Source organism: Ranitomeya variabilis, chromosome 1 (assembly GCF_051348905.1).
Source record: "Ranitomeya variabilis isolate aRanVar5 chromosome 1, aRanVar5.hap1, whole genome shotgun sequence".
NCBI classification, from domain to species: Eukaryota; Metazoa; Chordata; class Amphibia; order Anura; family Dendrobatidae; genus Ranitomeya; species Ranitomeya variabilis.
Genome location: NC_135232.1, coordinates 38,490,088 through 38,515,898, shown reverse-complemented (window position 1 = coordinate 38,515,898; position 25,811 = coordinate 38,490,088). Strand labels below are relative to the sequence as shown.

The following is a 25,811-nucleotide window of genomic DNA, read 5'->3' as shown; positions in this document are numbered from 1 at the left end:
CATCAAAGATCCTCCTAGGGATCAATATAAATATATAGTGAGCTCCCCCTAGTGGTGGATATATAAATAAATGTCATGAGCTCCCCCTAGTGGTGTCTATATCAATATGTGGTGAGCTCCCCCTAGTGGTGGATATATAAATAAATATGTAATGAGCTCCCCCTAGTGGTGTATATATAAATATATAGTGAGCTCCCCCTAGTGGTGTATATATAAATAAATATGTAATGAGCTCCCCCTAGTGGTGTATATATAAATATATAGTGAGCTCCCCCTAGTGGTGTATATATAAATAAATATGTAATGAGCTCCCCCTAGTGGTGGATATATAAATTAATATATAGTGAGCTCCCCCTAGTGGTGGATATATAAATAAATATGTAATGAGCTCCCCCTAGTGGTGTATATATAAATATATAGTGAACTCTTTTATTATAAAAATACAAAACTTACAATCAATAAACTTTGTATGTAGTGAGCTCCCCCTAGTGGTGTCTTATATATATATATATATATATACTAGATGGTGGCCCGATTCTATCGCATCGGGTATTCTAGAATATGCATGTCCACGTAGTATATTGCACAGCCCACGTAGTATATTGCCCAGCCACGTAGTCTATTGCCCAGTAACGTAGTATATTGCCCAGCCAGATAGTATATTGCCCAGCCACGTAGTATATTGCCTAGTGACGTAAAATAAAAAATAAACATATACTCACCTTCCGAAGTGCCGTTGAAGTCCTGGCGCCTGTGTGTGGTGCACGCGGCAGCTTCCGGTCCCAGGGTTGGTATGAGCGCAGGACCTGTGATGACGTCGCGGTCACGACCGTGACATCATGGCAGGTCCTTCTCGCATAGCATCCTTGGCACCGGAACCTGCCGCTTGCACTGCCGAGGACACCGCGCCATGTCGGAGGGTGAGAATAACCTTTTTTTTAATTATTATTATTAGTAACATTAGATCTTTTTACGATTGATGCTGCGTATGCGTATGATGTTGGTCACACAGGGTTAATAGCTGCGTTACCGGAGTGCGTTACACCGCGCTCCGGTAACGCTGGCATTAACCCTGTGTGAGCGCTGACTGGAGGGGAGTATGGAGCAGGCACTGACTGCCATTTTGCCGCCGGACTGTGCCCGTCACTGATTGGTCGTGGGTGTTTTGCCACGACCAATCAGCAACTTGGATTTCCATGACAGACAGAAGGACAGACGGAAGTGACCCTTAGACAATTATATAGTAGATATATATATATAGTGAGCTCCCTCTAGTGGAGTCTATATAAATAAATATATAGTGAGCTCCCTCTAGTGGTACCTATATATGTAGTGAGCTCCCCCTGGTGGTAACAGCATGCAGATGGAATTATTTTGTGAAATGAGGAAACAAAGCCTCCTGTGTAAACATATCTGATATTACATATGGCTGTGTATTGTGAAATCCTTTCTCCCAATCACCGTACCCCGACCACAGACTGCAGTGGTGACAGCGTCTTGGGTGGAGCTCCCACGCCCACAGTGCTGTCATGTGTGGAGACGTCTGGTCTTGCCTCTTGTGACTAATCGTGTTCTCGGAGTAAATTTTCCTGCTACACGAGTTCCATAATTCCCAGGAACCCAATTATCCACATGGTGTCTCCATCACAGATCTTCTATCCTCCATGGCCCTGATCCCGGTGTGTAATCATCTATTACTAGGAATTATTTATGTATTTAGTTCCTTTTCTATGTTTAACAACAGTTCACCCCAAAATTTTGGGACAGATAACCCCTGTCCCTGGGAATACCCAGGCTGACCCAAAAGTCCCCAGAACTGCCCCCAAACGCCCACTCTGAGGGGTGGTTGTACGAGTGACCCCACGTTTTGTAAGTCTGTGGCAGAAAGCTTATTGTGGATGTTTCCGATGGGGTGAGAGATGTCGCCTCCACAGGGCTGCAGATTCGCTTGTCCTTTTGGAGCTGTTGTTACCTCTCCTTTCTCACGAATCCTGTGGACAGGCAGGTCTTGCCCCCTCCTCCTCCACAATAAGGGAAAACAGTTTTTGGTGAATACACCAGTCTAATATGTCCAGGAACTGCCCCAATTATCACGCTCTGTAATCCACTATGGTTACTGTAGAGCTCCTCTTTATTAGTATAGGTGCTGGGACTTACAACTTATTTTACCTTGCTTCCCAGCATGCACTGCTCCTAATCTTGCCCACTGACTAGCCTGCATTGAACTGAAAGCTGTCTGTCTGCTGTTTGAGAGACAGGAGAGGAGGAGCAGAGAGACAAAGCCTTGCCCCTACTTCCTATAGAGAGACAAAGCCTTGCCCCTACTTCCTATAGAGAGACAAAGCCTTGCCCCTACTTCCTATAGAGAGACAAAGCCTTGCCCCTACTTCCTATAGAGAGACAAAGCCTTGCCCCTACTTCCTATAGAGAGACAAAGCCTTGCCCCTACTTCCTATAGAGAGACAAAGCCGCGCCCCTACTTCCTATAGAGAGACAAACATCCGCCATCACTTCCTATAGAAAGAAAACCCCACCCTCACTTCCTGTAGTATGATAAAGCCCCACCCTCACTTCCTGTAGTATGATCAAGCCCCACCCTCACTTCCTGTAGAATGATAAAGCCCCACCCTCACTTCCTGTAGTATGATAAAGCCCCACCCTCACTTTCAGCATAATGATAAAGCCCCACCCTCACTTCCTGTAGTATGATAAAGCCCCACCCTCACTTCCTGTAGTATGATAAAGCCCCACCCTCACTTCCTGTAGAGTGATAAAGCCCCACCCTCACTTCCTGTAGAGTGATAAAGCCCCACCCTCACTTCCTACAGAATGATAAAGCCACACCCTCACTTCCAATAGAAAGATAAAGCCCCACCCTCACTTCCTGTAGAATTATAAAGCCCCACCCTCACTTCCTGTAGAATGATAAAGACCCACCCTCACTTCCTACAGAATGAAAAAAGCCCCACACTCACTTCCTGTAGAATGTTAAAGCCCCGCCCTCACTTCCTGTAGAGTGATAAAGCCCTGCCCTCACTTCCTGTAGAGTGATAAAGCCCCGCCCCCACTTCCTGTAGAGTGATAAAGCCCCGCCCTCACTTCCTGTAGAGTGATAAAGCCCCGCCCTCACTTCCTGTAGAGTGATAAAGCCCCGCCTTCACTTCCTGTGGAGTGATAAAGCCCCACCCTCACTTCCTGAAATCCCAGAGTACATCTGTGTTCCACCTTTTTACTGTCGGCCCTCTCTCTGGCCCCGATCCCTGCGGCACTCCCATGAGTGGGCAGCTCCAAAATAATATCCTGTCAGTCCCAAGTAACAGAGGAGCATAATGAACAGACAGACGCCGCCATACAGTGCTGCAATAAAGCCACATACAGCCACCATGCGGCCCTTTACGACGCCCCCTGCAGGGAGAGCGTGCAGGACTCCAGATAGCAGGGGGTCGCCCTTGGGGGGGAGGGTGCAGGTTATTCTGGCGGGGGGGGGCGCTACGTCACTTACACATTGTAAAGTTTTTGAAGAATCACTGTAATAGCGCCTGCCACACCATAGAAAGCAGAAATAAATGGCATCCGCCGTGACTAATGCCGAGGACGCACCGCCCTGACCTCTGATCTGGCAGAACAAGTTGTGCCATAGGAAAGAACTGACGCATTTAACTCTTCGCTTCCTGCTCCAGTCGGAGTCGAGGGATTTTATAGCCTCGGGGAATTGTTTGTTTTTCTTATAAAAGGTATCAAAAAGTTTTGCGTGATATTACATAACTGCGGAGTGAGTCACCGAGGGCTGGAGGCCAAAGAGATGGCCAAGAGCAGGGAAGGTTTACGGGAAGTGTGACGGAAGGCGAGCATGTGATTTGGTAATTTGGTGTTAACTCTTGCGCTCCCATCACCAGTAAGTGGAGGCAACTTAACCCTTAGATTACATTTCTTTTTAAATTTTATTATTTTTTTTTAATAGATCTCATCAAGTTTTCGAGCCACTAGATCTCTATTTGATCCACCCCTGGTCCCACCACCCAAAAACGCCATCTTTATGAAGGCCGCCAATATCATCTGTTGGGTGTGCGGGATTGGGAGCCAGGCTTCTCCCGGTGCAGACCCCCGCAGCAGTGGTGTTTCTTGACTTTGACTTTCTGATCTGCTGTCACATCACAATTAAAAGGAGGAATGTTGAAAGATGCAGGACATGTCCTCCCGACCCCATGACCCTGTCATCATTAAAAAAAAAAAAATCTATGTCACCTCCCGTCCAAGCTGTAATTCCGGCCATAATTAACGATACTGTGCATATCCTCGTCAGTTATCATTTATAGGCTGCATACTATACTCAAAGGGTTAAATGTTCACTGTACGTTCAACAAATTCTGCATATATTAATAGCGGATAAACACAACTGTACAGAATTAAATAAATAAGCTTCTTTCTCCACTTATGAGCCACTTCCTCACCTTCTCCACACCTCCTGGACTCTTCATTTGCTCTGAAGAAAACAGCTAAAATATACCTCGGTCAAGACGAGATGGACTGTTCGCTCACTGAGGGATCACATTACAGCTGTCGATTGCAGTCTATAGAGAAATGGAGCAGACAGGGAGAGAAAGTAACACACAGGAACAGATGATGATGCTACTTTCTAGTAAGCCTGGATGCCTTTCTTGAAAAATATAATATTACAAGTTATGGGCACCAGATTCTGTGATGAAGACGTTGATCCAGGGAACTAGTCTGATTGCCGTATGTGGAGTCAGGAGTCTGGATCAACATGTTAGACTATAGGCTGAACTCAACCTTAAGTCTACAATCAACCTTAAAAACGATGAAACTAAATGTTTATCTCACTTCAGAGTTGGATTCCCAGATACACTGTTCAGTACTGTGCTATAATGTCCTTCATACTGCTGCTTTTTAATGCTTTGCACACCAGTGCTGGATTCACATCTATACTGCTCAGTACTACTGTATAATGTCCTCCTTTCTGCTGCTCTCTAGTGTTTCACACACCAGTGCTGGATTCACTTCTATACTGCTCAGTACTTCTGTATAATGTCCTCCTTTATGCTTCTGTCTAGTGTTTTTCACACTAGTGCTGGATTCACTTCTATACTGCTCACTACTGCTGTATAATGTCCTCCGTTCTGCTGCTCTCTAATATTTCACACACCAGTGCTGGATTCACATCTATACTGTTCAGTACTGCTGTATAATATCCTCCGTTCTGCTGCTCTCTTGTGTTTCACACACCAGTGCTGGATTCACATCTATACTGCTCAGTACTGCTGTATAATGTCCTCCGTTCTGCTGCTCTCTTGTGTTTCACACACCAGTGCTGGATTCACATTTACACATCTACACTTACATTATAGATTGTAAGCTTGTGAGTAGGGCCCTCACTTCTCCTGTAACAGTTGATCTATATGTGACTTTGTATTGTGTTTATTGTCTGAACATGTCCCCGCTTAATTGTAAAGTGCTTCAAAATATGTTGGCGCTATATAAATAAAATTATTATTATTACACTGTTCAATACTGCTGTATAATGTCCTTCGTGCAGCGGCTTTCTAGTGTTTCTCACACCTGTGCTGGATTCACATCTACACTGCTCAATACTGCTGTATAATGTCCTACATGCTGCTTCTATTTCTGAAAATGTGATACATCAAGACAGGAGAGCAGGAATCCCTAATGTCTGTGTGCTGTGTATAGGAGACATCATATCAATGGGTCTCCAGTAGAATATTAGAGATGGAGCCTGCAGAGGGGAAATACTAGAAATATGATATCCAATCATTATTCATACGTTAAGTCCACAGTTCGTAGTCCTTCTCTTGACATGGCCAGCTCCAGGGACCGATTGGTGCCCAAGAAAAATGACTATCAACACCTTTAGGGATTGTTTGAAACTCACTGTCACTGCCATGGGAAGTGCATCCACCACTCCTGCCATTCCGAAATAAAATATTATATATATCTAACAGTCCATAATCAAATAATATTAATATTAACAGTCCACAATCAATCAAATGGAATTTGCACCTAATCTGAGAACCGAGACCCTGATTCCAGCAATGTGTCACTTACTGAGCTGCTTGTTGTTGTTTCATAAAGATCAGTATTTTATCAGCAGGAGATTATCAGTGCAGGACTAGGTGTCTTATGCCATGCATTCCAACTGCCTCACCACTGATTGGCAGCTTTTTGCCTATGCACAGTGCTCACGGAAATCTGCCAATCAGTGGTGTGGACGGGGTTATACAGAACTCAGCATTCAGAGGACTGCTAGATCTGCAGCAGATACAATAAGGATTGTATAAAAACTGCACCAAGCAGAGAAGTGTCACCCTAAAATCAGGGTCTCAGCCCCTACATCATGCTTCTCTCTACAACGCCTATGCAGAGCAGTGTGCTTCCATGGTAACATATCAGTTTTCGGTACAATTCTGGTGTATGACTGTCAGAAATGTAACAAATTGTTTGGAACAATTCTACAGGATCAGACTACACAGGGTTTGTTTGTAGTCTGTTACCATGGAGATACATGTTTGAATAGGAACTCTGCACAAAAAAAGCAAAAGTTTGTGATCTACATTCCAACAATAGTGAAAGTTTCAAAGTTGCAAAAAATGGTTACAAAGGAAGATTTAGCGACATTCTCATTAGACGCTGCTGCTTACTAGGCAGGACACAAAATAACAAGAGATTACCAGGAATACAGAGGATGAGGCAAGAAAGAGAAAAGCAGAAGGAAAAGATATCGGAGGTGAATATTCGGATCTGCTAGAGAAAGGGTTAAGCGTTTACGATACCTGCAATAAACCCACAGCTTTCTTTTTTTTATATGAGATCATTAGCATTTTCCAGACGCTGCACATCCGGAATATCTCCTCTCCGAGCGAAGGTTTCGGCCAATTGTACCGACTTTATGGTCAATTAAAAAAAGTTCTAACTTTGAGAAAGTTTTTGTAAAGTAGAGGTCAGCACATATACAGTGGACACCGCCTCGCTGAGTATGGCCGACGGCCGCTCCTTCTTCAACGTCATTTCAAATTTAGGCGCTTTTGATTTTCGAAATTCTGGGAAAACTGAGCGATAAGTAACAGCTGAGACTGCGTCTCGGATGACTTTCTTAGAGTTTCCTTAGACTTTCCCAAATGGTAAATGTGTCTCCTGCCTTGTGTGATGCCACAGCCAAGAGGTGATGTAAAGAACGTGTCGTACCCGTGACCATGGAGGTTTATTGAATGACAGCAAGCAGAGATATTGAGGCAGTGATACAAAGTATATAGCTAAATTGTAAAACTTTGGCTTACAGCCGTCATAAATACGGCTCAAGAAGATGGAAAATTCAGCGCACCATGTAATACCACGTTATAGTGACCCGTCTGCCAGCGCAGGAGGAGGACTCAGCGCACCATGTAATACCACATTATAGTGACCTGTCTCCTGTCTGCCAGCGCAGGAGGGGGAGGAGAACTCAGTGCACCATGTAGTACCACATTATAACGACTCATCTGCCAGTGGAGGAGGACTCAGTGCACCACACCATATATACCACATTATAGTGACCTGTCTGCCAGTGCAGGAGGAGGAGGACTCAGCGCACCATGTAATACCACATTATAGTGACCTGTCTGCCAGTAGAGGAGGAGGACTCACTGCACCACACCATATAATACCACATTATAGTGACCTGTGCCAGCGCAGAAGGAGGAGGACTCAGTGCACCATGTAATACCACATTATAGTGACCTGTCTGCCAGTGCAGGAGGAGGAGGACTCAGCGCACCACACCATATAATACCACATTATAGTGACCTGTCTGCCAGCGCAGGAGGAGGAGGACTCACTGCACCATGTAATACCACATTATAGTGACCTGTCTGCCAGCGCAGGAGGAGGACTCAGTGCACCATGTAATACCACATTATAGTGACCCGTCTGCCAGCGCAGGAGGAGAAGGACTCAGTGCACCATGTAATACCACATTATAGTGACCTGTCTGCCAGTGCAGGAGGAGGAGGACTCAGTGCACCATGTAATACCACATAGTGACCCATCTGCCAGAGCAGGAGGAGGAGGACTCAGTGCACCATGTAGTACCACATTATAACGACTCGTCTGCGAGTGGAGGAGGAGGACTCAGTGCACCATGTAATACCACATTATAGTGACCTGTCTGCCAGGGCAGGAGGAGAAGGACTGGGTGCACCATGTAATACCACATTATAGTGACCTGTCTGCCATCGCAGGAAGAGGAGGACTCAGTGCATCATGTAATACCACTCTCCCCCTTTGTAATTTTTGGAGGTTTCCGCAGCTGATTTCTTTGGTGACTTAATAAAGATTAACTGAACCTTCATAATTCTTTAGACATTTCATAGAGACAGGTCAGGTCAGTGCAGGTCCGGAAGATAAATGGGGATTAATCGCAGAAAGAAAGGGTCAGAAGTGTTGAGCCGAGCTCTGTGTCCCTTCTGTCATGGTGGTCTCTCCTCGGAGAGGTGGGCTACTTGTAGATGGGCTCATGCGTTTCTATGGTCCCATATACCTCTAGCCTCCTGATCACAACCAAAGGGGCAAAGATCTTTGCTCAGAGCTTCTGCCCCATCATTTCAGCCATTGCTGGGGTCAAAGAACTGTGACCCCACTGATAAATCTCCTACTACGTCACTGTGCCACAGCTGATAAGCTTTTCTAACTTAAGATGGTGGTCAGCTGAAGGATCATTAGGCACGCCGCACGCCGCCATTTCTCCTGAACCCCCCATAGTAAAGGATAGGGCATCTTGAAATCTATCTGTCCAATCCTTCTCTCGCCAACATCTGTCGTTGTGGAGGAGTCCGGACATCCTCGGACACATTAGATGGTTGGAAGGGGCGGACGTCCTTCTGATATGTACGGACAACCTAATGACGCTGCCTCGAATCCTGTGACCTTCCTAGCAGAATGGAAGATCTCCATGACCCGATCTGCAGCCATTTACTCCAGTGGAGCAATAGAAGCCAACATGGAAGCATCCGCCACTTCCCTTGTGTGAGGAGTGGATCCCACACGAGACGTACGGGTGGCATGTCTGGTCCTGCCCATGGAGATGCCTGTGGCTCGGGGCTCGGAGCTGCCGGCTGCACATGGGAAGCCATGATGTACAGGTTATGTCTTGCAAGGATTAGGGATAATGGGATAATCACTGAATAGATGTGAAGTCACCGGAGACACCGTGCCGGGAACATCAAGCAAACGTGCTGTGCCACAAGTCCAACACCAACACAAGGACGGCGTGTGGCATCAGTAATGATTAGAGCAGGGGCGGTCATATCATTGGGGCATCCTGTGCAGTTACAGGGGTCCAAGAGGTAAGGGGGTCCCTGCTACCTCCACAGCAGGTGGAATGGTGCTTCATGAGGACCTATTGGGCTGAAAATGGCCGCTATATTGTCCATGCACAGAGACCCTCCTCTGTCTGTGTCCACCAGTACATTCGAGTGTTGGAAGGGTTAGTAGCTGATGTTTCTGGTGGTCTATGGGGACGGTGATTTATCTTATAATCCCTCTTTATGGTGGAGGAAGATCTATTTTTCTAAAAAACATAGTTTGAGATAAAATTATATGAAAAAAAAATCCATGTGAATCCACCACTAGGGGGCGCTGAATGTATTCCAATTTATGAAGCTCCCTGTAAATGTAAAGGGGTTGTCAGGACTCGTGCACCGATCCATAGGGTTCTTCTACTATTGAAGTGAATGGGAGCAGAGCTTCAATACCTAAGAGTAACCCCTGCAGGGGGTGCGCAGCTGGCTCTGTATACGGAGCAGCATCCGACTGCAAATACCTGACCTGTGGGGGAAGCGGATATCCCACCCTAGTTGATTGCTTATCCTAAGGATCGGTCATTTTCTATCTTTACTCCAGAGTCCTCTTAGTCTTGATTGTTGGAGTTTTAACCCCACGCAGTACATTTACGATGTCCCAGGATCAGACAGATGGTTGTTTTTCTCTTTAGATTAGGTTATGTTGGCATAAAAATGGCTCCTCTCCTACGATGTCTGGGGGGGGGACAGTGCACACGGTGACCTCTGTACTGGCATTGGGGGAGACTTGGGTAGTGCGAGTCAACATGCAAGTCAACATGGTGGATAAATCCTTAGCCACCACGTCTACCTCCCATCTCACCAGGAATCAGAGAAGGAACAGACTCATCCTCATGTATTCCTTATGATAAACCATGGCGGATTGTCTCCTCTACCATAAAACATGGGGACAGTTATGTTGTCCCAAAAGGCAAAAGGTTTCAGACTGTTATGAAGAAAAAAGTCCTCTGACCATCGTCATCCAAGGTCAGAGACAGCTGCTACCAATAACCGAGGAAGGAAGGAGCGACCTACCTGAGGAGCGCAGTGAGAATTCATAAGTCAGAAGTCACATACAGCTCTGGCAAAAATTAAGAGACCACTGCACAGTTTTATAAAAATCAGCTTCTCTACATGTCTGACACCCGTTCTATTCCAGTGTCAGTTGAATTCCAACCAGAGGACACCTCATTCTAATTAATGTGCTTCTGATTAGGTGATCTCCTGAACCAAATCTTATTTAACGAAGGAAAGTATATAAAACCCTGCTGCGGTGTTCACAATCCTCTTGCAATAGGACTAGCTGGATGGCAAAACAAGTGCTAGTAATATCCCAAAAGTAATAGGAATGAAAAAATAACTTTTAACCATGCCAAAGGAGTTGAAAAGAAAAGTCGTGAGTGAGGAAAAGAAGGGCTCAATTCTGGCTTTACTAGCAGAGGGACACAGTGAGCGTCATGTTGCCTCCATCTGTAAATTTTCTAAGACGGCAGTCCATTACAACAAGGTCAAGCAGCAGACATTGGGGACAACAAAGCTACAGAGAGGCAGAGGGCGAAAGTGACGCTCCACTGAGAGGGCTGACCATCATCTTATTCGAAGGTCACTCAGCAACTGCAGGATGACATCAAGTGACCTACAAAAGGAATGGGGTAAAGTACACGGCAAGAACAGTTCATAACAGGCTCCTAGAGGCAGGACTCAAGTCATGTAAAGCTAGAAAAAAAGCCTTTCATCAATGAGAAGCAAAGGAGAGCCAGGCTGACGTTTGCCAAAGACCATAAGGATTGGACCATAGAAGAGTGGAGTAAGGTAATCTTCTCTGATGATGAGTCTAATTTTCAGCTTTGCCCAACACCTGGTCGTCTAATGGTTAGACGGAGACCTGGAGAGGCGTACAAGCCACAGTGTTTTACACCCACTGTGAAATTTGTTGAAGGATCGGTGATGATCTGGGGATGCTTCAGCAAGGCTGGAATTGGGCAGGTTGGTCTTTGCGAAGGACCTATGAATCAAGCCGCATACAAGGTTATCCTGGAAAAACAGTGGATTCCTTCTGCTCAGACAATGTTCCCCAACTCTGTGGACTGGTTTTTCCAGCAGGACAATGCGTCATGCCACACACCTAGGTCAATCAAGGTGTGGATGAAGGACCACCACATCAAATCCCTGTCATGGCCAGCCCTAACTCCAGACCTGAACCCCATTGAAAACCTCTGGAATGTAATCAAGAGGATGAAGGATAGTCACAAGCCATCAAACAAAGAAGAACTACTTACATTTGTGTACCAGGAGTGGCATAAGGTCACCCAAAAGCAGTGTGAAAGACTGGTGGAAAGCATGCCAAGATGCAGGAAAGCTGTGATTAAACATCATGGTTATTCCACCAAATATTGAACCTCTGAGGACAACCCCTTTAAAAAATAAAACAGTGTGCACATATGGCGAGAATTGAGTTTTTTTAAAAGCGTTTTGGCAACAGAAACTGATCAGAAACTCTCCAAATATCATTGGGGTTTTTTGAGTGGCTGACCTTGACCTTGACCTCCAAGTCCATCATCTCCATCTCCACCTCCCATTGGTGCATAGGTGCGATGGTGCATGTGGAACCCCCCTGCTGCTGTCACTGAGCATGCTCCATAATGTGACTCTACTGTGGAGATAAACTTAGAAAACTTTGAAAAAACTTTCTTTTCCCCCCCAGGAGATCTTGGAGTAGAAATGGAATGGAAACTCTCCAAATCCTCCTGAAAAAAAGCACAATAATCCCCTCAAAACATAGAATTTCTGCTGCAAAAAGGCTGTGTGTGTGTCTGTATATATCTGCCGAGAGTTTTGCCGTAGATTGTTGGCAAAATGCAAATAAACAAAAGTTCCAATCTGTTTTTAATTAGCTTTACATTCCTTGCAGTGGGAATGTGGCCTTAGTGATCATGCTGTTTTGTTTTTTTTTAACCAATTTTTTTGGTGCTTTTCAGAACAAATTTTGCGACACAATGTGTTTGTAACGCAGTTTTTTTTTAAAAAATATATATTTATTTACATAAGGTTTTTCCATCAGAAGCGCCCATCGAAAACTACACAGTGTTAATTCATCCCTTATAATAAGCCTTTTATTAGATGTGGATTTTAAAGGCAGAAAAATCCAAATTAGGTGTGAACATACCCTTCACATGGAGGTTTTTTTTCAGCTTTCAAAAAAAACCTAGGTTTTTATTTTTTTTGGCTTTATTCCAGTGTAGTGTAAAATACATTTTTTTGCATTTTTTTTTAGAAAATCTGTTGTTTAATTGTCCAAACAAAATGGATGTGATTTCCTGAAAAACTCCTGTCCGCTGTGCATTTAAAGATGCCGTTAAACTGTACATTTTTTTTCTTCCCCCTTTGGCTTCACAGTTGCATTTTTAAGTGCAAAATGAAAGAGTTTCTGTGCGGTAAAAAAAACAAAAGGATCAGGAAAAAATGCATCAAGAACGCTGTGTGTGAATACGTCCTCTGGAGGAATTTATTTTCCTGATGCAATTTTAATTTAGTTTTTTTTTTCTTGGTCTTATTTCCTTTTCCAGCCTTTTGATTGGTCGGTTCCTGTTTGGAGCAGATTCCTGCAAATAACTTTTTTTTTTTTTTTTTTTTACCCCCTTAATTTTTCAAAACCTGACATGGGAGGAAAAAAAACCTCAAAAATCTCTGTGAGAAGCACAGTGGATTTCCCACAAAAATAAATAGAAAAAGTTTTTTTTTGAGAAGGGTTTTGGAGAGGAGCCACTTAAAAAAAAAAATAAAAAAATAAAATAAATAATAATAAAATAAGTTTAAAAATATAATAAATAATAAATTAAAATAAATAAAAATAAACAAATATAATAAATAATAAATTAAAATGAGTAAATAAAATAATACTAATAAATATGATAAGTAATGAATACACAGAAAAGTAAATAAAAGAATAGTAATTATAATAAATAAAAAGAAACTAAAATATAATAAGTAATAAATATAAGTAAGTATAATAATTATAATAAAAAGAAACTAATAAATATAATAATAAATAAAAATAAGTAAACAAAATAATAGTAAAAATTATGATAAAAAATAACCTAATAAATATAATAATAAATACAAATACAAGTAAATAAAATAATAGTAAAAACTATAATAAAAAAATAACATAAATATAATAAATAATAAATACAAATTATAAGTAAATAAAATAATAGTAATCGTAATAAAAATAAACTAATAAATGTAATAAATAAAAATGTAAGTAAATAAAATAATAGTAATTATAATAAATAAAAATAAGCTAAATATAATAAATAATAAATAAGTAAATAAAATAATAGTAATTCGAATAAAAATAAACTAATAAATATAATAAATAAAAATATAAGTAAATAAAATAATAGTAATTATAATAAATAAAAATAAGCTAAATATAATAAATAATAAGTAAATAAAATAATAGTAATTCTAATAAAAATAAACTAATAAATATAATAAATAAAAATATAAGTAAATAAAATAATAGTAATTATCATAAAAATAAACTAATAAATATAATAAATAAAAATATGAGTAAATAAAATAATAGTAATAATTATAATTAAATAATAAAAACAATAAAAAAAAATTGAATACTTTTTTTAAATTTTGGAAAAGCTGGATTTTTTTTTTCTGCATGGAAAGTACAAGCTCTTAACTGCTGTAAAAATTTGACAAACGCAAGAAAAAAAAACTGCAAAGTGTGAATAAGATATTAAAAAGCTCATTCATTTTGCTGTTACTGTAAAATACTGTGGTGGAGGGGGGCATTAAAAACCGCAGTGTGTCAATATGCCTTTCCGGAAGTGTTTTGGAGAGGATTCCGTTGTCTCCTTTTAGAACATAAACAGCGGACTACTTTTTATCGCAAGGAAAGGGTTAAATGAAGCTGCTGTCATCAGACCGGTTTCCTGTTGTAGATATCCTTCCGCCCGTCACGCCGGGACTAGATTGCGGAAGAGAATCGCGCTGCTAGAGGGCGCTGCCGCCAGCAGAGGGCGCAGTGCGCGGCGGGGGGCAGCAGAGAGCGGCTGCGGGGCGATGGTGTAGGCAGACGAGCCGGTCCATGGAGAAGAGGAGGATGGACTGTCCGGCGCTGCCGCCGGGGTGGAAGAAGGAGGAGGTCATCAGAAAGTCCGGGCTGAGCGCCGGCAAGAGCGATGTCTACTACTTCAGGTGAGGGGCGCAGCGAGTGACAGCTGAGCCGGGGCGACACACTGGGCTACTACCGCACTGGTCACATGACGCGTTTTTTTTTTTTTTTTTTTTTTTTCAATTATTTTACTATTTATTTTTATTTTACGAGTCGTCAGCGGTCGGTCGCCCGACACAAAATCGCAGGACGCGTCGCCCGACCCTCTGCGGCGGTGAGGTCGTTGTGTGGAAGGTCTGCGAAGGGTTAACGGCGTGACGAAAAGTTCTGTAACTTTCCAATAAAGTTTATTCCAGTTTGTCGCTGTCAGTGCGCGGACCGCCGAAGACTCCCTCCGATCCCCATGATACGGCGACACCGGCGTTCACCGAACAGGCGCCAGTTATTGGAAGTTTTATTTTTGGGCCTTTTTTTTAATTTTTTTAGATTCTCTCTAGTATTGTAATATCGCACATTTGTCTGCAAAAAAAAATAAATAAAAAATAAATAAATAAATAAAAATAAAATGTTCTCTGTTTCAACACCGTAATGAATTGGGATATATGAAAAACACGGACAAAACCGAATAAAGTTCATTTAAAAATTTTTTAAAAAAAGTACGAAATTTGGCGTTTTGCTCAAATTTTAAAGGTCACCGTTAAAAGCTATTATTTTATTTATTATTCTTAAAATGCATAGTATAACAATAGAATAAAAATAAAAAAAACAAGAATAAAAAATATATTTATTATTATTTATTTATTTTTATTTTTTTTTTGCGCTGGTGAATTATAAATCCATCCCATTTCTTTTGACTCGATTTTCTTGTTTTGCCAGGTTAGAATTTAAAGTCTCACAATTCTTTTAAAAGGTTCCACTGTTGGAGGAAAAAAAAAAAAAAGCTGCAAATAATAATAATACTCTTTATGGGGGTTTGAATGCAGAAAAAAAAAATAATAGATCGACTTTGAAAAGAATTGCAAATGATGAAATAGGCCGAAAATATCTGGAGCTGTCTAACCCCGCCCACATGGCTAAAAGGAAAGGAAAGTGGAAAAAAAATTGCAAAACAAAAAATGAAAAAGATAAAATAAAAAAATCACTCAAAAAATTGCTCTGATGTAATGAGGAGTTGGCCCTGCGGTTTAGGTTCTGTTCACACTTGCGTCGGTTGGTTTTGTCCTCGGAGAAGAAATAGAGGTTTTCGGACGGTCACCGATGGCCTCTGTCACCTTGTAGTTGTTCCATCACGGCCGGACGGTTTGCGCTAAGTCTGTGTTCACATGGGAGGGATTGTGGAATCAGCAGAGTTGTTACAGTTGTATCCGCTGTAGACTCCGCTTCTGAAAGATACTTTGTCCTGAGACATTGAGGCCCTGGACACTTGTATCAATCATTGCTGCAGGACCTGTCACTGATCATGGGGGAGTAGTAAGCAGAAAGTGTCAGAACTTCTCAGGTTTGTATTTGGAGGGCCCCTAGTGGTCAATGAGGGGAGATGCAGCTGCACACGAAGGCTGACCATAGTGCTGACATAATGGGGGCTGAATGCTGACTCACCTGCCAGCGATGTCTGGCGGACCCCCATACACATGAACTCTCGCTCTCCTGACAGTTCTCTCCAGAGCCCCGCGCACCTGTACACTTGACAGCTAACTCTCCAGACCCCCCGCACCTGTACACTGACAGCTAACTCTCCAGACCCCCCGCACCTGTACACTGACAGCTAACTCTCCAGAGCCCCCTACACCTGTACACTGACAGCTAACTCTCCAGACCCCCTACACCTGTATACTGACAGCTAACTCTCCAGACCCCTCCCACCTGTATACTGACAGCTAACTCTCCAGACCCCCCGCACCTGTACACTGACAGCTAACTCTCCAGACCCCCCGCACCTGTACACTGACAGCTAACTCTCCAGACCCCCCGCACCTGTATACTGACAGCTAACTCTCCAGACCCCCCGCACCTGTACACTGACAGCTAACTCTCCAGACCCCCCCCCCGCACCTGTACACTGACAGCTAACTCTCCAGACCCCCCGCACCTGTATACTGACAGCTAACTCTCCAGACCCCCCGCACCTGTATACTGACAGCTAACTCTCCAGACCCCCCGCACCTGTATACTGACAGCTAACTCTCCAGACCCCCCGCACCTGTATACTGACAGCTAACTTTCCAGAGCCCCCCCACCTGTACACTGACAGCTAACTCTCCAGACCCCTCGCACCTGTATACTGACAGCTAACTCTCCAGACCCCCTACACCTGTACACTGACAGCTAACTCTCCAGAGCCCCCCCACCTGTACACTGACAACTAACTCTCCAGACCCCCCGCACCTGTATACTGACAGCTCTCTCCAGACCCCCCGCACCTGTATACTGACAGCTAACTCTCCAGAGCCCCCCCACCTGTACACTGACAGCTAACTCTCCAGACCCCTCGCACCTGTATACTGACAGCTAACTCTCCAGACCCCCTACACCTGTACACTGACAGCTAACTCTCCAGAGCCCCCCCACCTGTATACTGACAACTAACTCTCCAGACCCCCCGCACCTGTATACTGACAGCTAACTCTCCAGACCCCCCGCACCTGTATACTGACAGCTAACTCTCCAGACCCCCCGCACCTGTATACTGACAGCTAACTCTCCAGACCCCCCGCACCTGTATACTGACAGCTAACTCTCCAGAGCCCCCCCACCTGTACACTGACAGCTAACTCTCCAGACCCCTCGCACCTGTATACTGACAGCTAACTCTCCAGACCGCCTACACCTGTACACTGACAGCTAACTCTCCAGAGCCCCCCCACCTGTATACTGACAACTAGGGTTGAGCGACCTTGACTTTTTTAGGGTCGAGTCATGTTTCGCGAAACCCGACTGTTGGAAAAGTCGAGTCGGACGAAATCAGCCGATTACTGCGAAAAGTCGAGGATCGGCCGGAACACGAAACCCTATGCATGTCAGTGCGGATTTTTTTTTTTTTTTTCTCTCTCTCTCTCTCTCTCTCTCTCTCTCTCTCTCTCTCTCTCTCTCTCTCTCTCTCTCTCTCTCTCTCTCTCTCTCTCTCTCTCTCTCTCTCTCTCTCTCTCTCTCTCTCTCTCTCTCTCTCTCTCTCTCTCTCTCTCTCTCTCTCTCTCTCTCTCTCTCTCTCTCTCTCTCTCTCTCTCTCTTCCCCCCCCCCCCCCCCCCCCACAGGAAATTTCGTTTTACACATTCCAAATCGCTACTGCGCACAAGCGATAAAATGATGGGCGTGCACGCCCTAACCCCTATGTCATCACTCTGCCCACGCTCCTTCATTGGCTGAAAAAATGGCGATAAACGCTTCATACGAAACGCGACTTTGGCGCCAAGATCGCGTATCGCATGGCCGACCCCACACAGGGATCGGGTCGGGTTTCATGAGACGCCGACTTTACCAAAAGTCGGCGACTTATGAAAATGAACGATCCGTTTCGCTCAACCCTACTGACAACTAATTCTCCAGACCCCCTACACCTGTATACTGACAGCTAACTCTCCACAGCCCCCCCACCTGTATACTGACAACTAACTCTCCAGATCCCCTACACCTGTATACTGACAGCTAACTCTCCACAGCCCCCCCACCTGTATACTGACAGCTAACTCTCCAGAGCCCCCCCACCTGTATACTGACAGCTAACTCTCGAGAGCCCCCCCACCTGTATACTGGCAACTAACTCTCCAGACCCCCTACACCTGTATACTGACAGCTAACTCTCCAGACCCCCCGCACCTGTACACTGACAGCTAACTCTCGAGAGTCCCCCCACCTGTATACTCGCAACTAACTCTCCAGACCCCCCGCACCTGTACACTGCCAGCTAACTCTGCAGACCCCTCGCACCTGTATACTGACAGCTAACTCTCCAGACCCCCCGCACCTGTACAGTGACAGCTAACTCTCCAGACCCCCCCACACCTGTATACTGATAGCTAACTCTCCAGACTCCCCGCACCTGTACAGTGACAGCTAACTCTCCAGACCCCCCACACCTGTACAGTGACAGCTAACTCTCCAGAGCCCCCCCACCTCTATACTGACAGCTAACTCTCCAGAGCCCCCCCACCTGTATACTGACAGCTAACTCTCCAGACCCCCACACCTGTATACTGACAGCTAACTCTCCAGACCCCCCGCACCTGTATACTGACAGCTAATTCTCCAGAGCCCCCCACACCTGTATACTGACAGCTAACTCTCCAGAGCCCCCCCACCTGTATACTGACAGCTAACTCTCCAGACCCCCCACACCTGTATACTGATAGCTAACTCTCCAGAGCCCCCGCACCTGTATACTGACAGCTAACTCTCCAGACCCCCCACACCTGTATACTGATAGCTAACTCTCCAGACCCCCCGCACCTGTATACTGACAGCTAACTCTCCAGAGCCCCCCACACCTGTATACTGATAGCTAACTCTCCAGACCCCCCTACACCTGTATACTGACCGCTAACTCTCCAGACCCCCCGCACCTGTATACTGACAGCTAACTCTCCAGAGCCCCCGCACCTGTATACTGACAGCTAACTCTCCAGACCCCCCGCACCTGTATACTGACAGCTAACTCTCCAGACCCCCTGCACCTGTACAGTGACAGCTAACTCTCCAGAGCCCCCCCACCTGTATACTGACAGTTAACTCTCCAGACCCCCCGCACCTGTATACTGACAGCTAACTCTCCAGACCCCCTGCACCTGTACAGTGACAGCTAACTCTCCAGACCCCTCCCACCTGTACACTGACAGCTAACTCTCCAGACCCCCGCACCTGTATACTGACAGCTAACTCTCCAGAGCCCCCCACACCTGTATACTGACAGCTAACTCTCCAGAGCCCCCCCACCTGTATACTGACAGCTAACTCTCCAGACCCCCCACACCTGTATACTGATAGCTAACTCTCCAGAGCCCCCGCACCTGTATACTGACAGCTAACTCTCCAGACCCCCCACACCTGTATACTGATAGCTAACTCTCCAGACCCCCGCACCTGTATACTGACAGCTAACTCTCCAGAGCCCCCCACACCTGTATACTGATAGCTAACTCTCCAGACCCCCCTACACCTGTATACTGACCGCTAACTCTCCAGACCCCCCGCACCTGTATACTGACAGCTAACTCTCCAGAGCCCCCGCACCTGTATACTGACAGCTAACTCTCCAGACCCCCCGCACCTGTATACTGACAGCTAACTCTCCAGACCCCCTGCACCTGTACAGTGACAGCTAACTCTCCAGAGCCCCCCCACCTGTATACTGACAGTTAACTCTCCAGACCCCCCGCACCTGTATACTGACAGCTAACTCTCCAGACCCCCTGCACCTGTACAGTGACAGCTAACTCTCCAGACCCCTCCCACCTGTACACTGACAGCTAACTCTCCAGACCCCCGCACTTGTATACTGACAGCTAACTCTCCAGACTCCCCATACACATACATGCTCTCTCTCACGTCTTCCTTATTCACAAGAACGCTGGCGTCACTGACAACTATCGACCGCACCCAAACACACATGGACGCTCGCTCATCTGACAGCGATCACCCCTGAACCCTTCTCCCCGCATACACACGAATACTCCATCAGCTAACTAGCTCTCCCCCGCTGCACACAAATGTCACTTCTCTGCCTGTGATCTCTCTGGACCCCATACACGTGATTGGTCACTGGTATGACCATCCTCTCTCCTAGACCCCCATGAATGCATGTTCAGCCTATTACTCTCTCTGCTGACTCTCCCATACACATGAACACTCGCTCTGCTGACAGCGGTCTCTGATAAACCTCCCACAGTATACATGGATGCTCACTTATCTGGCAGCTATCCCTCCAGATCCCCACACATGAGACCACCGTACACACGAGTATTTGCTCTGCTTACAGCCATCCCTCCTGACCCCCCTTGCACACATGAACACTTTCTCTGCTGACAGCTATATCTCCAGACCCCCCCCCCCCCCCCGTACCCGTATACATGAACACTCAGTGCTCTGCTGATGGCTATCTCTCCAGACCCCCCCACACACATGAACACTCAGTGCTCTGCTGACGGCTATCCCTCCAGCCCCCCCCCCCCCACATGAATGCTTGCTAATCTGAGTTGCCATCACTCCCACGGCAGTTGTACCACACAGAGAGCAATTGCATTTCCCCAAACTTGAGACTGTGCCTGGATGGACAATTTGAAAGGCCTACCCCCTCTGCATCGGGAGACAGCGCTGATGTGGGATCTCTTGGCCACTTGCCAGGAACCATGCACCCATCCGATACTCTGCATGTGGCTGGCAGATGCCCACAACAGTAGCTCCTCTCACCTCCCAATGTGGAAGCAGGAGGCAGAGGAGACATTTTTTAAGGCGTCTAAAGGAAAGTTCCCTTAAAGCTACAAACAAGTTTGTATTAGGGTGATCTAGTTTCCTGGTCGTGTCGGCTGCCCCTGGTCGTGTCGGCTGCCCCTGGTCGTGTCGGCTGCCCCTGGTCGTGTCGGCTGCCCCTGGTCGTGTCGGCTGCCCCTGGTCGTGTCGGCTGCCCCTGGTCGTGTCGGCTGCCCCTGGTCGTGTCGGCTGCCCCTGGTCGTGTCGGCTGCCCCTGGTCGTGTCGGCTGCCCCTGGTCGTGTCGGCTGCCCCTGGTCGTGTCGGCTGCCCCTGGTCGTGTCGGCTGCCCCTGGTCGTGTCGGCTGCCCCTGGTCGTGTCGGCTGCCCCTGGTCGTGTCGGCTGCCCCTGGTCGTGTCGGCTGCCCCTGGTCGTGTCGGCTGCCCCTGGTCGTGTCGGCTGCCCCTGGTCGTGTCGGCTGCCCCTGGTCGTGTCGGCTGCCCCTGGTCGTGTCGGCTGCCGCTCGTCGTGTCGGCTGCCGCTCGTCGTGTCGGCTGCCGCTCGTCGTGTCGGCTGCCGCTCGTCGTGTCGGCTGCCGCTCGTCGTGTCGGCTGCCGCTCGTCGTGTCGGCTGCCGCTCGTCGTGTCGGCTGCCGCTCGTCGTGTCGGCTGCCGCTCGTCGTGTCGGCTGCCGCTCGTCGTGTCGGCTGCCGCTCGTCGTGTCGGCTGCCCCTCGTCGTGTCGGCTGCCCCTCGTCGTGTCGGCTGCCCCTCGTCGTGTCGGCTGCCCCTCGTCGTGTCGGCTGCCCCTCGTCGTGTCGGCTGCCCCTCGTCGTGTCGGCTGCCCCTCGTCGTGTCGGCTGCCGCTCGTCGTGTCGGCTGCCGCTCGTCGTGTCGGCTGCCGCTCGTCGTGTCGGCTGCCGCTCGTCGTGTCGGCTGCCGCTCGTCTGGTTGGCTGCCGCTCGTCTGGTTGGCTGGCCCTCGCTGGGTGTCCATATTTGAAGTATCAGATATGGTGTGACAGTGGCAGGGATAATGAGTCACAGGACGGGGCGTAGCCTGGATTGCGGATTTATGGCCGGGTGTGGGCCATTTTCACAGCTCTGTGCTCGGGATCTTTTTCTGTCCTTGTGACGTCAGGGACTTTAGTCCTTGGCAGCGTCTGACCTCGCATGTGTAACATCGGACTTCTAATGGCTGCTCACGTGATGCCTTCTTCCACTCGTTGTTCTGGTCATTGACTAATCAGGGCCGGGCGTCTCTATGCCACCTTAAGACGTATCGCTGCTCTTTGGGCTGATGCCCTCCAAGGTGGTGACAGGTGTTTCGACCACCTAACTGGTCACTTGCACCAGTCTAATAGGGCAGGTGCATGATGCCTGACCGCTGAGCAAACCGTCATCGGTGTGGAAGTGAGGGGCGCTGGAAAGCAATCCCTTGACTGAATCAGTGGGGGTCTGGTTTTCAGGACCCCTTTAGATGCCCCGTTGTGGGTGAAGTCTGACAGTAATAAAGAGCATTGTCTTTTCTGTTTGGAGGCAGAAGGGATCTAATTCCCCCGGACACTGGCACAACATGCATATCACATGGAGAGTGCTGGGGGGTCTCTGCTGTGCCACCATAGTATGAATAATGACCTAGGGTCTTCTCCTATAGGGATATGTGCACATTGAGTACTTTCTTGAGATTAATTTGAGCTGAAACTGCAAATTCTCTCCAAAAATTTGGATTTGTTTTGCTCGAAAAAGTCCGTGCGCACATCCCCTTTCAGCTGATGAGCTCATCCGGGTGGTGAGGGGTTAATGGCTGAGCTGGTCGGGGCGTCACAGGAGGAAATCTTGCAGTAAAGTCGTCAATCCAGAGCTCAGCATCTGCGGGTGTCCTATGGGGATGATCACTTCCGGGATCCTCACCGCCCTCATGGGCTCAGTTCTCCTTTCACACCCTGCGGTGATGATGATCAGATGGAGCTTTTCGATTTCTCTGCTGCGATATTGTCTCCTCGCAGCTCTCTATAAAGAATGCGTCGCACACTGCCAGTCCTTAAAGGGGCACTCCCGTCTTGTGAATTGGTGGCATATTGGTAGGGATATACCATCTGTGGGTGGAGACCCCTACAAACCTCAGATTAACGAGGACTCTGCTGCAGTTCCCTGCATGGCAGAGTGGTAGTGGGGCACCGTGGTGCAGGAAAATAAAAAGAAAAGAAAAAGGGTGTTCCGAAAGATGTTGTCTCAAAATCGCTAGTTACTCCATATCCACTGTCCTATTGGTAGGAGGTAACTTGCAATTTTGAGAACTTAAAGATGCTTAAGGACTTTATATAGCTGCTTCTTTGGCCACAGCAATTGCTGCTGACTCCCCAGAACACATGCACCCTCAATTCGTGTGTGCATGTGTTCATAATGTGCAAAGGAATGTACCAGTGCAAATCCTCTGTAGCACCAACGTGCCCAGTCGACCATGTGCCCAGTCGACCATGTGCCCAGTCGACCATGTGCCCAGTCGACCATGTGCCCAGTCGACCATGTGTCCAATCCTTCTATTTCCCACACTTTCAGTATCAAATCATCCCCCCCCAAACTTTGAAGGGGAGGTCGCCCTATGACCCCTTCATTATTAGGATCAGTGGTGGGAGTAAAACAGGGGGCTAAGGGGAAGCGTGTTCTCCAGCATTATGGATCTGTGGGCAGCCCTTCTTGGTTCTGGTTTCGGACTTTGGGGGTATGCCACGGAGATGTAATCCACCATAAACGTGTAACTACATGCAAATACAATGTTTTGGGGAATCTGTTGACCATTTGTTAGGACTGGCAGATACTTCCAAGACTGTCTGTGCTCGAGCGACCATCTCATGAGTGCAAACGATGTTGCGTTGAGAGTAGAAGACGACTAGCAAAACACATAACCAGCGAGCTGCACGCTTGGCCACTGTGGTCGGAGGACATCCAAAAACGTCTGCTCCTGGTCAAAGGGCAAATGGTTAGACCACAAGAATGAGAATCACAAATATATATTTATTTGGATTTAACGTAATGGTGGGTGACATCACATCCCCTGTAGGGTTTTGGAGTGGCGCTCGCACATGCTCATGTACACGCGTCATCACATCTGTCTTGTTTATGCATCGAGTAGTCGGATCAAAGCTGTGCCCATCCCGTCCTCCCAGTATGGGACCCCTTCCTTGCTTTTGCAGGAGGGAAGCTCGTGATGCCTCATCCGATGATGAAGACTGTAGAGTAGTAGGGTCAGTCCTCCTCCCCTATCTGGATGGACCCACATTTATCTCATTTTTTTTCTTCTTCTTTGTAGTCCAAGCGGGAAGAAGTTCAGAAGCAAGCCCCAGCTGGCGAGGTACCTGGGCAATACGGTCGACCTCAGCAGCTTTGACTTCAGGACGGGAAAGACGATGCCCAGCAAATTGCAGAAGAACAAACAAAGACTACGAAACGAAGCTCTCAACCAAGCGAAGGTTCGTGATGTTTTCGTTACCTAAGTGAGATATCCACAAATGATCACACACCCTAAACAGCGCCACCTTGTGATGGCGGCAGGGAGTATAGTCAGGGGGATCGGCATTATACTAATATGTTATAACGTTTATTTACTTATTGTTGGCTTTTTTTTTTTCTACCTATTTTTTATTTTTCATTTAATTTTATATTGTTCCCCTCCTATAAGGTCATGAAATACCTTTTGTTGGCAGTTCAACATTTTTTTTTTTTAACCTGATTTCCCCTATAACCTGGGGCTAGTAAATTAGCTCCAGTTACAGGGGAAATTCAGCCTCTTGAGCTGACTAACTCATTTAGAACCTCTTCATGTTCAGTCCTTAGATTTTTCTATATTTCTAAGTTTGCATTGCCTCTCCTATACCCAGACGTAAATTACAGAAAAATAAAATCAACATATTAAGTATTGTGTCCATAACGGTCCTTAAAATTAACTCATCCGAAAAATTCTGTACAAAGGAAAAAAATTAAAACTTTTATTTTAATCGCCACACATTTCCTCCCCACTCAAAAGAACGCAATAATAATATTATTATGAATAATACTAATAATAATATCTTGTGCCAATAATGTCAGCTGGGCCAAATGAACGGCATAAAAAAAATGGCAAAATTGCGTATTTTATTTTTTACCAGATCGCGTTGTTTTTTCTCCTCATTTTTCAGTAAGTTTTATGGTAAAATGAATGATGCCATTGAGTGCAGCAACTATTCCCCCCCAAAACAAGCCCTCATACGGCCATGTGGACGGAAAAAAACAAAAGTGCAAAATATAAATAATCACCCAGTTAGCATGTGTCCTGCTGTGGTGCGCCCTCCCTCAGTACATACTGTATACACATGACACGCTCCATGTGACGCCGCCGTGGTAGACTGTACATTCCCCGCTGTGTGCGTGCCACCATGTTATGCCTCGTTCCGCACCAGCGAGGAGCGCAGCTGAGCAGAGGCCGCAGACACGCCGTCCTGGGCTGTGCACACACATCTATAGCTCTGACTGTACAGTCCTGTGCGACTGACGACCTTTCTGCATCGCCCCCTACAGGATGATTGAAGCCATGACCGTAGTGACTATGGGACTGATTAAATTGATGACCCCTGACAAACTGATTATTGTAGACATTTATTCACCCTGTACTACTGAAATATATTCTTAATAGTATTGTGTGTTAGAGAAATCTGGGCAGAAGTTTACATTGAGTTACATCCTGTATTATACTCCAGAGTGGCACTCACTATTCTGCTGGTGCAGTCACTGTGTACATACATTACATTACTGATCCTGTACTGATCCTGAGTTACATCCTGTATTATTCTCCAGAGCTGCACTCACTATTCTGCTGGTGCAGTCGCTGTGTACATACATTACATTACTGATCCTGAGTTGCATCCTGTAGTATACACCAGAGCTGCACTCACTAT

General features: G+C 46.3%; 1 protein-coding gene across 1 annotated transcript in view; it reads left to right on the top strand.

The window, feature by feature from the left end:
- The first annotated feature begins 14,341 nt into the window (after positions 1-14,341).
- The window catches only part of MBD2 (methyl-CpG binding domain protein 2), a 32,845-nt gene continuing 21,375 nt past the window's right edge, over positions 14,342-25,811 (top strand). Inside the window, exons 1-2 of the mRNA XM_077282264.1 lie at positions 14,342-14,564; positions 24,191-24,350. Of these exons, the coding sequence (XP_077138379.1) occupies positions 14,455-14,564; positions 24,191-24,350 (270 nt within the window). The 5' untranslated portion in view covers positions 14,342-14,454. The remainder of the gene's footprint in view (positions 14,565-24,190; positions 24,351-25,811) is intronic.